The sequence below is a fragment of the Dreissena polymorpha genome, chromosome 15 (genome assembly GCF_020536995.1).
Source record: "Dreissena polymorpha isolate Duluth1 chromosome 15, UMN_Dpol_1.0, whole genome shotgun sequence".
Taxonomy (NCBI): Eukaryota; Metazoa; Mollusca; class Bivalvia; order Myida; family Dreissenidae; genus Dreissena; species Dreissena polymorpha.
This window is the reverse complement of record NC_068369.1, coordinates 35,251,486-35,265,250: the sequence shown is the minus strand read 5'-3', so window position 1 is coordinate 35,265,250 and position 13,765 is coordinate 35,251,486. Positions and strand designations below refer to the sequence as shown.

The window sequence follows — 13,765 nt, the reverse complement described above, 5'->3', positions numbered from 1 at the left end:
AACTTAAAAATATGCCGAAATCTGTGAAAAGGCCCCTTTAATGTCTGAGATATACAAACTTTAAAGGCAGCTGTTCAGATTCAAAAGTCGTAAAATCTACATCAGTGTCCTTTTCACATGATTTTAAAGGAACCTTTTCACAGATTTCGGTACACGTATGTACTGAAGTTTGTCATTTAATGTTTAATTTCTATTGATAATTGTAAACATTGGATCTAAAAAGCTGCAGAAAAAAATACAAGAATAAAATTAAAGAAAGAAAAAAAAGTAACCCTAAACTAGGCTCGAACTACTGACCCCTGGAGTAAAAGTCTAACGCTTTGACCACTCAGCCATCTGTGCTCACATAAGGAAATATGTATTTTATACTTTATATAAGCAATCCTCGTAGTGTCGCAAAATATTATATAACAGCAACAACAGAACTCTCCAAATTATTCAATCGTTTTGCATTGCAACGCTTTATAATTTTCAGGTTTTCAAATTGTCAAAAGATGCATATAATGGCTATTTTAGAGCATGGTAAATGTTCAGTATTACTGTTTTCTTATAAATATCATAACTACAATGAAAATTTGCGAATTTGAGACAATTTTAATTAAATTTTGTCAATCTACCAAAACCTGAAAAGGTCCCTTTAATATACTTCATTGCGCAATCAGTTAATGAATGTCTGCAACAAATAAAAAATTATTTATTTGAACAATAATCCACTTCTATCTTGCAGACGTCATGCAGTGACCTTGAATATTTATGGAAAGCAATTAATACCAACATCTCTTCCAGCAGTTTTTTGTAATTCAGTTGAAAGTTAATTATTGCATACATCACATAATTATATCAGCAATTTATTATTTGAGTGGGACTTTTAACTGTTTTTATTAGCAGCATAGTTTTTGCATATTAATTAATGGCAATTGTCAGGTGTGCATTCTAAATTATCTTATCTTCTTTTTTTCTGTACTAAGTTTAAATCTCTTTTTTTTGTCTTGATTGCATCGACAGCCTCAGGCTTATTAAAATGCTCGCGAGTCCATTTTCTGGGCAATTAACCAGTACTCGGTGGGGATCCAACCCAAGAACTCCAAGTAACTGGGCGGACACGATAAATTACACCACAGCAATTTTTTCTGTACTTTTCATTTTTTTCGGTACGTTTGATTTTTTTCTGGACTAATAGATTGAACCCATGACCTCCTGGTTGCTAGGCAGACACCATATCCATAACGCCATGGCGACCATTCCTTTTGAGGATAGTTTATGGGGGTGGGGATTAAAGTAGTTATAATTATAGGCGTCTTATACTTGAATCCTATAGTGATACCTAATTTTTTTAGATGTCTAATCAATATTCATCATATACAAAGAAATATAAAATTGTATTAGATATGAATAAATGATAACAACTATGTTATATACACCCTTCAAGTACATGTTCATAACCTGCTTTGGATATAACATGTATAAAATGCACTACTATATGGTAATAACTACAATTTTGCAAACACAAAAACACTAGATCTATATATACATCACTTACACTTTCTACGACGCCATGTCTGCGTCAGGTTTCCATGGGAACCAGAATGGTACATGACTGCCGACCACTACTTTTCATCAAACTTCCATCTCCTACGAAAGAAATGGCTTTCTGACACAGTATTTGTTTTCCACCTTAAACTCGCAGTCTGTTCAGGTTTTATGCTGTTTGCTGCTCATCAGTATCTAAGGGCTGGAAATGAAGCCTTTAAAACTTTAATCTAGTAAGAAAGGTCTTTACTTCAATTTAACTTTCTATGGGACTACAAATGTGTCAAAATACGTATCTAAGAGGTAAAGGGTTAATCCAGTCAATATACGTATCTAAGAGGTAAATGGTTAATCCAGTCAAGAAACATATCTAAGAGGTAAAGGGTTAATCCAGTCAAGATACGTATCTAAGAGGTAAAGGGTTAATCCAGTAAAAATACGTATCTAAGAGGTAAAGGGTTAATCCAGTCAAAATACGTATCTAAGAGGTAAAGGGTTAATCCAGTCAAAATACGTATCTAAGAGGTAAAGGGTTAAGCCAGTCAAGATACATATCTAAGAGGTAAAGGGTTATCTAAGAGGTAAAGGGTTATCTAAGAGGTAAAGGGTTATCTAAGAGGTAAAAGGTTATCTAAGAGGTAAAGGGTTAATCCAGTCTAGATACTAGCTGCGCTCTGAGAAAACATGAGGCTTAATGCGTGCGCATAATGCGTTGTACCAGATTAGCCTGTGCAGTCTGCACAGACTTATCTGGTACGACACTTCCAGCTTTTATGGAATTTTTTTTCGTTAAAGAAAGTTTTTTTCAAAATGAACAAGATGCGTTTGTGAAACACAATGTCCCCCTATATGACGTTTGACCTTGAAGGATGACCTTGACCCTTCACCACTCAAAATGTGCAGCTCCATGAGATACACACGCATTTCAAATATAAAATTGCTAGCTTCAATATTGCAGAAGTGACATTATATGAGCAATTTTGACCCATATATTTGACCTTGAAGGATGACCTTGACCTTGACCTTTCACCACTCAAAATGTGCAGCTCCATGAGATACACATGCATGCCAAATATCAAGTTGCTATCATCAATATTGCAAAAGTATTCATAAAATAAGCGATTTGGGCCACATATATTTGACCTCTGACCTTGAAGGATGACCTTGACCTTTCACCACTCAAAATGTGCAGCTCCATGAGATACACATGCATGCCAAATATCAAGTTGCTATATTCAATATAGCAAAAGTTATTGCAAAATGTTAAAGTTGGCGCAAACAGACCAACCAACAGACCAACCAACAGACCAACCCACCGACAGGGCAAAAACAATATGTCCCACACTACTATAGTGGGGGACATAAAAATCCAGTCTAAGTGGAGATTGCAGTCTTTGATTAGCATGTGTGGACTGCACAGGCTATTCTGGGACATTACGTACATGCATTAATATCAGCAAGGCTCATACATTATAAACATTGATATATTAGGTGTTGCCATAAAAAACAAATTTGTAAATTTATTCGATTTATACCAACAAGCTAAGCAAAAACAGTTACATATTTTGTACGTTTTTGGACCTCACGAGTAATGTTTATACACGCAATCCAAAATCTTGAAGGATTTATCTTCTAAGACATCCATTAATGAGATGGGATCAAGATAATGGTGTTACAGAGATATATCAATGTTAGAGGATTCGCACATGGTCTATCAAAACAATATTTATCCTATCAACAGATGGGAAAACTGGTGGTTTTACTTTGCAACTTTGAGAAAGTTTTAACAGCCATTGTTGCTTGTGTTTTTACCTGATGTGTATGGTAAATGGCTGCAATACAATACAATAAAAGAAATGAGCCATGCTCTGTGAAATGTGGGTTTTATCATACATGCCATACGTCCCGGATTGTCCGGGATTGTCCCGGAAATAAAGAACATGTCCCGCAGTCCCGGAAATCTGTCAAATGGCAATGCCTACCTGAAAAGGTGACTACACTACGTGTCAAAATTGATCAATTTACAAGGGTCCTGTTATCATATTGATTGTCTCACGTTCCTAGTCAAACCGAAAAGGCGATACTGTTTAATGTGGTTGTTAATTATTAAAATATACTAGGTTAATATGATTTTCCTCTGCGTAAGGGCAAAGGAATTGTTCACACATATGAAGTCAAACATCGTCGAGTCGAAAATTAAAAGCAGGCTATGTTTGCAAAATGTCTCTTTGAACTGACACGAATTAATGTCATCATATTTTCCAACTTCGCTTTTGCTTTATTTTGATAATTTAATCCAAAGTTTAATGTTAGCAAGTGTTGTTTTTTCTGGAATTGTAAACAAAGAGTCAATTAAAGTCTTTCTGAAAATTTGCACTCTGTGTGAATTGACAGTTTGATGTCATCAAAGGAAAGCCGCTTCCTGTCTGATGCCATAAAGTGACAAATTTCTCGCCGACAAAATTAGCTTCCTTTGTCTAGAAGTCTAGCAATCAACATGCCTTACCAATCGTGTGTTTGTTCCTCAATGGCAATCGTCCAATTAAACAATAGCACATGCATAGCTCCACCTTCAAATCTTTTGCAGAGAAGAGAGGTGGAGTTTAACAGTTAATTGAGCATAAGTTTTTCCTAAGTTAAGTTATGTTTAATTTGATGTTTATAGGTATAGTGTATTTCAGATAGGCTTTCGAACTTAGCAATTTTCGATGCAAAAACAATGCGTACCAAAAATGCATATATGTCTATATATATCGCAATATGAATACACGTCCCGGAAAATCGGCAAAAGTTCTGGAAATTGGTGTGCAAATTTATGGCATGTATGGTTTCATGCATGTGTGGAAAGTGTCGTACCAGATTAGCCTGTGCAGTTTACACAGGCTAATCATGAACAATACTTTCCGCCTCAACATGATTTTGGCTAAGAAGATACTTTCTTAAAACAGAAAATATCATAAAAGGGGATAGTGTCGTCCCTGATTTGCCTGTGTGGATTAAACCCCTTTTTCACAAAGCACAGCCAAAATACAGTGTAAATAAATCATATAATATTCATCATGCATGAAATGACTTTCGTCATTTATTACAACAAAAAGCTGTCACGAACTGTGTGCCACCTGCCTTAGGTGAATTGTTTTTGAAAGGGTACAGTAAGACATTGCTGTGGTTAAGTGCATAATTATGGTGTCCGTCTAGCAATAGGGAGGTCTCAGGTTAAATCAGGTTACATTGTGGGACCATTCAGTAGACACCAAGTACTGGTACTTAGTCCGAGGAAACAGACTCGACAGCATTTCAATGAGCCAAAGGCTTCAATGCAATCAAGCTGAAATAAATTGGTTTATACTAAGCAGTTTGCAATTGAATTTTGAAGAAAAATGCAACAGTTTGCACAGGCGATTATGGATGACTTGTTAAAAAGACAGGATTTTGCGTTTAGAAGAGACCAACTTTATAGAAAATTCCAAAAATGCTAAAAAACTGTTTCCCCTGGTCAATCTGTGGGGACAGCATAGGCTGACTGTTTCCCCTCGTCAATCTGTGGGGACAGCACAGGCTGATGTTTCCCCTGGTCAATCTGTGGGGACAGCATAGGCTGATGTTTCCCCTGGTCAATCTGTGGGGACAGGCTGATGTTTCCCCTGGTCAATCTGTGGGGACAGCATAGGCTGATGTTTCCCCTGGTCAATCTGTGGGGACAGCACAGGCTGATGTTTCCCCTGGTCAATCTGTGGGGACAGCATAGGCTGATCTTCGACAACACTTTCAGCACTTGCATTAAGTCCTGTATTCCCAAGACTCTGCTCAATAAAATCATAGGAGGCTCAACTAAATGTAGTTTAAACTGATTCATTTTAGCTTAACTGCATAGAAAGCCTAAGGCCTATGTGAAACATTTGAAGTCAGTATCAAACAGCATTATTAAAACCCTGAACAGAATGCAAGTTACTCAGCTGTTCTGGTTTTATGCTGTTTGCACATGGCCATTTTCACTTTGTTTCTGAGAGGGAAAGGGTTAACCATCGCTCAACAATCCATTAAACCAGTGTGTGTGTGGGGGGGGTGTATGTCAGAAATTTACAAGCAATTAATCAAAAGTATGCAATTATCCTAACTGGAAGGGCTCTGCCAATGTAACATTATTACTCTCGGAAGCTCCAAGTATGTCAGTATTAATCAGAATGTTCCTACCATCGAAAGAGTTGTACTAAGTGTATAGGCGTTTTATGTTCCCAGAAAGCATAAATCACTAATTAAGTTAATGCAAGTCATAATCCTCAAAGACTTTTTATTGTCAAAGATGAGCCATTTTCATTATGAAGCTTTTAGTCATTGTTGAAGTGAATTCATTATCATTATGAAAGAGCCATTTTAAAAGAACCTTTCAGTGGAGTCAATCCAAATATGTATTATGCACTGTACATTATAAAGTTAAATAATATATTATTCCACATGCAATAATATATTATACAAATTAATTTAATTTTATCAAAAATATACCTACTTACTTATTTTTTGTATCAAAAACTGTGATATTTTTTCTCAAGTAGTTAACCCCTTGCCACTAAGACTAAGATATGTATTTTGACGCATATGAAGTCCCTAAGAAAGTTTTATTTAAGTAAAGACCTTTCTTACTAAATTCAAGTTTTAAAGGCTTCATTTCCAATTCTTAGATACTGATGAGCAGCATACAGTATAAAAGCTGAACAGACTGTGAGTCACTCGCAGGCTGTTCTGGTTTTCTGCTGTTTGCACATAACCATTTTAACTTTGCTTCTGAGTGGGTAAGGGTTAAAGGTACTTAATCGGCACTGGGCAAAACGAAGACTTTCACAATTTTTGTCAGAGATTAAACAAAAAAATACGTTATATTTATTGAGTGCAATTTACATTTAAATGACAAAGAAGTATTTTTAACATCATGTTGAGGAATAAATGTCAATTGAAATGGATGATTCTTTGAAGCATTTGTAAAGCTTTTCATGGGTAATATAGGGAATATCTGTATCTATAAAAATGTATCCCAAATATAAACATAAACATTTTATAAAGCCTAGTGGTGAAATGGTTTTTCTATTAACGTGACTCGAGCTGGAATTTTGGTAAAGGTGAATGTTTTCTTCAACCTTTTTTTCCCTTTTTCTCTCATTGACGGTTAATCACATATTGAAGTTTTTAGATTAAACTCATTAAATGACTTTTGTTTTACACAATAAAATTGGTGCATAGGTCCCTTTAAAGTTGTGGACTTGACAAAACATTTTACACTGTCAGATATTTATAATAGGTGCCAAAATAAGCAGAATACATTTATAATACACCGGAAATATATAAATATGAAAGACCATAATTTCATATAAAGCAATCTTATATTAGCTTAGATTAATGACATACATCACCCATTTGTCAAGATTATTTGTGTCGTGTTCTGAGAAAACTGGGCATAAAGCATGTGCGTAAAGTGTTGTCACAGATTAGCCTGTGCAGTCCGCACAGGCTAATCAAGGATGATACTTTCCCCTTTTATGGTATTTTTTGTTTAACCCATTTATGCCTAGCGTCTAGAAAAAAAGCCTTGGCAAAAAGCGTAGACCCAGATGAGACTCCGCATCCTGATGGCAAACAGTGTAGAGCCAGATGAGATGCTGTATGATGCGGCGTCTCATCTAGGTCTACGCTGTTTGCTTAAAGGAATTTCTGTAAGAAATATTCTAAATATAGAAATAAATATACTAGACATCCCTAATTTTGGAAATACCGGTAAATTTATCCAATTTAAAAGGATGGGAGAGTCCACTAGGCATAAATGGGTTAAAGGAAGTCCCTTCTTACCAAAAATCTTGTTAAGGCAGAAAGTGTCATCCCTGATTAGCCTGTGCAGACTGCACTGGCTAATCTGGGACGACACTTTGCCCACAAGCATTATGCCCAGTTTCCTCAGAACAAGACTCATTTATAAGGGATTTGTCCACAGAAAGTCATAATACAATTTTCAAAAATTTGGTCACATACAAAAAAAGTACGCTAGGCACAGTTTGTCTTTTTTCCCCAATATCTTGTTTACAATATGTACAAGTTAATTAACTTAATGTACTTTAATAAGAATTAAATGACAGAAATCTTCCAAATGTCTTTGTAATATATCTTTCTTTCAATGTTATTAGTCAATTTTGTGAATATGAAAATGTAAAAAGTTTTGGGTCAGCAACGAAAATAAGGGCGGTCAGGTTAATGTGAAGACAAAGACCTTTAAAAGGTAAAAATACTTTACAATATGCTTGTAGTATTCTCATATAATGAACGAATTTGTGACAACATGCTGACTCAGTCCCCTTGCTAAAAATATTTTATTATTTTCTTAGGTTCTTGAATTATTTTAGACCTTAATGAATAATTCAAGAACCAATCTATTCTTAAGATTTTAGAATCGCTGACAAACACTTCAGACAATCACAAGCCTGACTCTTTGAAAACTATGCTCAATGCAAAAAAGGGACTTAAAGCAATGCAAAAAGGGCTTAAAGCAATACAAAAAGGGGCTTAAAGCAATGCAAAAAGGGGCTTAAAGCAATGCAAAAAGGGGCTTAAAGCAATGCAAAAAGGGGCTTAAAGCAATTCAAAAAGGGGCTTAAAGCAATGCAAAAACGGGCTTAAAGCAATGCAAAAAGGGGCTTAAAGCAATGCAAAAAGGGGCTTAAAGCACAAAGTGTTACCCCAGACTAGCCTGTGCTAGAAACTACATTTTAGATAAGAACTTAAAGAGACTTCTTTATAATGAAAAATTCAATAAAAGTAGTAAGTCTCGTCCTTGCACTGGCTAATCTTTGACAACACTTTACACATATGCTTTAAGCTTCCTTTTCCCAGCGCCATATTTATTTATTATATCTTACTTATCCCTTTACCACTTAGAAACGTATTTTTAAGCATTTGTAGTCCCTTAAAAAGTAAAATTTATTAAAGACCTTTCTTACCAGGTACAAGTTTTAAAGGCTTCATTTCCAACCCTTAGGTACTGATGAGCAACACAAACAGCATAAAACCTGAACAGACTGTGAGTTACTCACAGGCTGTTCTGGTTTTATGCTGTTTGCACATAGCCAGTTTGCCTCTGAGTGGGAAAGTGTTATGGTAGGTTTAATTTGTGCAGTAATTGTAATGCTATTATAATGTACAATAAATCATTTAATCATTTGAAGAAATATTAAAACAAAACTTACACAACTTATCATTGTATTAATTTTTTTTATTCAAATGTCCTTTCACTTTCAACGCCAAAAGAACATTACTTTTTAATGGAAAATTATGGTAAACCAATATTCAGATGAAATCTCTGCAAAATACTTTCCAGAAACAACCACGCACATAAATTCAACTTTAGTGAAACTCAATTTCACTAGAAAATCCCCACACAAATAACAAAAACAAAAAAAAACACAAGCAGTTCTGATCACCAAATAATTCCGTTCATCCAAGAAAAAAAAACACTTCACAAATTCAAGTTTGTGAAACTCGATTTCTCTGAAAATCTTCACACAAAAATATAACAAAAAAATAAAAACAAGCAGTTCTGATCACCAAATAATAATTCCGTTTATCCAAGAAAAGAAAAACACCTCACATATTCAAGTTTGTGAAAGTATTTCACTGAAAATAACCGCTCAAACACACACACACACACACACACACACAAACACAAGCAGTTCTGATCACCAAATAATTCCGTTTATCCAAGAAAAGAAAAACACCTCACAAATCAAGTTTGTGAAATTCAATTTCACTGAAAATCTTCACATATATAACAAAAAAGGAACACAAGCAGTTCTGATCACCAAATAATTCTGTTTATCCAAGAAAAGAAAAACACCTCGCAATTCAAGTTTGTGAAATTCAATTTCACTGAAAATCTTCACACATAACAAAAAAGGAACACAAGCAGTTCTGATCACCAAATAATTCTGTTTATCCAAGAAAAGAAAAACACCTCACAAATTCAAGTTTGTGAAACTCAATTTCGCCATAACCCCACATATCACAAAAAAAGGAAAACAAGCAGTTCTGATCACCAAATAATAATTTTGCTTATCCAAGAAAAGAAAAACACCTCCCACATAACTTGTGGAGGAAAGACAAAATCTTCATCAATCAATCCCCTATGTTGAAAGCTGAATGTCTCTAGTTTACCTGCAAAACTAATTACTTCCAAACAAAACACAGAACTGTATTTTACATCAGTGTAAACATTTGTAATTAACAGGAAACTGAAAACAGTCACTAATATCTCCACATTTGTGTGACCTTTCGTGAAAATTTGAGAGGTTTTAAAAGGGGAATTGTTCGTGTTTAGCTGAGAAAAAGAGTGCTTAAATTAGTCCCTTTTTATTTCGACAATACTGTTAAATCATTTATATCAGTCATGAAATTGTTTATACGACTTTTTCGTGGACCAGTTAATTTGTGGTTGTCTGATTACATTTTCCTGTGTGTTAGGTCATTGTCGACTCACCAAAAGGAATATAAATTATTTTATAGTGCTTTTTTCTTCAAACTTCAAGGTCAGGAAACTTCATTGGCTGTGCAAAGAAAAGCTTTTAAAAGTAACTGACTTTAAGGGTTGTTTTGTTGCGAAAATATTTCTTAAACTCCCAACTATTATCTGACATAGTTAAAATATGAAAATATCTGCACCATAAATAAATTAAAATTGTCCATACTGGGGTTAAGTTATTCAAGGGACATTTTCACAGATTTTGGCATGAATGTTGAAGTTCTTCATTGAACGCTTTAGATTGATAAATGTAAACATGGGAACTAAATAGCTCAAGTAAAAACAAGAATAAAATAAAAGAAAGAAAAAAAAGTAATTTTTCAACTGGGCTTGAACCGCTGACCCTTGGAGTAAAAGTCTAGCACTTAACCATTTCCCACTAAGAAGCAACATGATAATGGCTATGTGCAAACAGCATAAAACCAGAACAGCCTGCGAGTAACTGGCAGTCTGTTCAGGTTTTATGCTGTTTGCTGCTCATCAGTATCTAAGGGTTGAAAATGAAGCCTTAAAAACTTGAATCTAGTAAGAAAGGTTTTCAAATAAATATAACTTGCAAAGGGACTTCACATGCGTAAAAATACGTATCTAAGTAGCATGAACCAACAAGGGAGGCAACTCGTGATGTCACAAATTTGCAGTGTACAAAAAGTGGTTCTTTATTATCTCGCTTAACATGGGTCTAAATTATGTTTAAAAGCTCTTTTCTGATTGGAGGAAGCAATCCAAAATCATCCAATAAAATAAGTCGAGATATTTATCTTGAGGAACATTCAATGCCATGCCGCATGCCAGCTATTTAGAAAGTAAAAATCGTAGACCAAATATGTTTAAGTTTTTTTTCGCAGTCATAGACAGTGTTCCTGGCTGAAAACAATGCAATATTACTTTTAAATCATTCATGTATTCTGATTTAAACTTGTGTCTGCTACAAATTAACGAGTAGTTACGGAAATTACCGATTGTACAGATGTATTGACAGACATATGCCAAACGACAGAAAAACTTGCATATTTCAAGTTTTTCAACCTTGAAATCACCAATTTATCAAATGAGAATCAAAATCATTAATTTATCAACCAGTAATGGTCAGAAACGTCAATATCTTTGGGCGCAACCATCGTATTTTGCTGAAACCGTGACACATTGTTTTTTGGAAACCAACGATCGGTAATTTCCGTAAACATATTGAAAATTTAAGCTGACAAGTTTTTTGTTTCTAATGTTTTTCTCAAATATTCTACCACGAAATTATTTTATACCATTACACAAATGAATAACAAGTAATATTTCCTTGATTTTGATCAGAAAAACTGTCTATAAATGCTTTTAAATACGCCTTAAGGCTCAACTGCATACAATACAGTCCCACCCCTCTTAAGCAGCCAGTCAAGGGAAACAGCCAAATTGGCTGCTTAAGCGGGGTGGCCTCTTAAGAGGGGGTTGGGTCATAGGGAGTCTGGAGTTGATAAGTGCATGGCCAACTGTTTAATTTTAGTATAAACAAAATGGTAAATATGTGTACATGTACAAAACAATGTATAGACTTGAAGTAATTTTATTTCTTCCTTTCTAAAATCAGCTATAAGACAACATTTTCATTCAAAAAAATATTCTATTCATCTTTCTAATCATCATCAATATCATCATCATCAAAATAAAGTCAATGAAAAACAATCATTCTCATGATTCATTGTTTACACAATGCGCGTTGTATGGCCGCAATCACTTAAGATGGGAACAGTTGTGAATCAGTTATGCGTGAATAACTCCCGTGTCACTATAAATCGATAATTTAATCGGTTTATTGCAGTTTGCAGTCATCATGACCTTGACCTTTGACCTAGTGACCTGAAAATCAATAGGGGTCATCTATGAATTATGATCAATCTTCCAATCAAGTTTCATGATTCTAGGCCTAAGCGTTCTTGAGTTATCATCCAGAAACCATTTTACTGCTTTGGGTCATCGTGACCTTGATCTTTGACCTACATGTAGTGACCTGAAAATCAATAGGGGTTACTGCGAGTCATGATCAATGTATCTATGAAGTTTCATGATCCTAGGCATAGATCCCCAGCGAAATGTTGTTCATGATTTCATGAACACTTCAAGCCAATCAAGAACTGTTCATGAATGGTTCTGAAAAAGTTCCTGAGCTTGGTTCATGAACTTTTGGACATGAACTGTTCTTAAGACATGTTCATGAACTGTTTATGAATTATTGTTGAACATTTCAAAGTTCATGAACAGTTCTTCATCTAACCATAAATACTTAGTGATGAACATTTCATGCACAAGTATTTCTAATGACTTTTCTGAGACAGACTTTAAGGATCCATCATGAATAATTCATGAATTCCTTTGTGCTAGATGTTTCATACATATTTTTGAAAGTAATATTGAAATGTCTAGCATACAAATCTTGTAGATTTGTGAAACCTGTGAAGTTAGTATGAATATGCATAGTACTTTCACCACTGTAAGTTAGAGTTCTTGACCTGTTCTGGAGAATTTTAAGAACATTTGTACAAGAACTGTTCAAGAACTGCCTTCAGGAACACTTCAATAACTTTTTAAGGACCTTTCCTGTTCTTGAATTATTCTTAAACTATTCTTGAACACTTTAAGAACTTTTTTGAACAACATGTTTCCTTCTGATGTTCTTAAACAGGTCTACACAATGTTTTTGAAAGTATGATGGACTTTTTAAGAATCCAATATGTTCTTAAAAGGATCTGTCATTGTTCTTGGAAGACTTAAAAGACAAGTTTAAGAACGTTTTAAGGACATCTTATTTCAAGAACAGTTTAAGATGATATCAAGAACTCAATGTACATTGCATTGCTGTTTTTACAAAGAAAGAATATTGTGTGCACAGGAAGTTGAAACGGAAGGCACATGGTTTATGTTATATTTGAAAATGTAAGTCTTTAATAAATTACCGGCTGAACTGATCAGCCATTGGTTCCATTTCAAGTTCTTTGGCACTGTAAGTGTAACCATTTCAGGGAAACCATTGATTAGTAAATGATTCTTGAACTGAAAATGAGACTATTCATAATCTGTTCAATACATGAATTATTCATGAACATATAGTGCAAAGTTGTATTATGAAATTTAAAGAGTATTATCAAACCACTTGTATCTCAGTTATTAGTGTTATATTTAAATTATTGTTATATGTTGCTTTCAATATGTTAAGTGCTAATACAAGACTTGTTTCTTCTTACCCTGACCTGTTTGTTGAGCTTTAGTAACACTTATGATAACCTTTGCATAAATTTACAAATTCTTGGTCATGAATAGTTCATGAACACTTCATGCCACCTCAGTTCATGAACTCTTGAAGAACTATGGTTCATGAACTATTCACTTACAGTTCGTGAACAGAAAATGAGCCATTGAAAAATAGAAGGAAAATGTTCATGAACTGTTCGTGAACAGCAACACCCTGAAGAATTGTTCAAGAATTGTGTTGTTCATGAACTGTTCAAGAACACTTCATGCCATTGATGTTCATGAATAGTTCATGAACATTTCATGCCATAATGGTTCAATAATAGTTCATGAACACTTCATGCCACACGGGTTCAAGAATAGTTCATGAACACTTCATGCCATAAGGGTTCAAGAATAGTTCATGAACACTTCATGCCATAAGGGTTCAAGAATAGTTCA

At 34.5% G+C, this 13,765-nt stretch overlaps 1 protein-coding gene across 2 annotated transcripts in view; it reads right to left on the bottom strand.

Moving 5' to 3' along the window:
- LOC127861176 (protein TANC2-like) overlaps positions 1-13,765 on the bottom strand; it is a 222,949-nt gene that overhangs the window by 169,404 nt on the left and 39,780 nt on the right. The window contains exon 3 of one of the 2 annotated variants that reach the window (XM_052399571.1): positions 1,541-1,732. In XM_052399571.1, the coding sequence (XP_052255531.1) occupies positions 1,541-1,595 (55 nt within the window). In that variant the 5' untranslated portion in view covers positions 1,596-1,732. The remainder of the gene's footprint in view (positions 1-1,540; positions 1,733-13,765) is intronic. The other variant, XM_052399572.1, reaches the window with a different exon arrangement.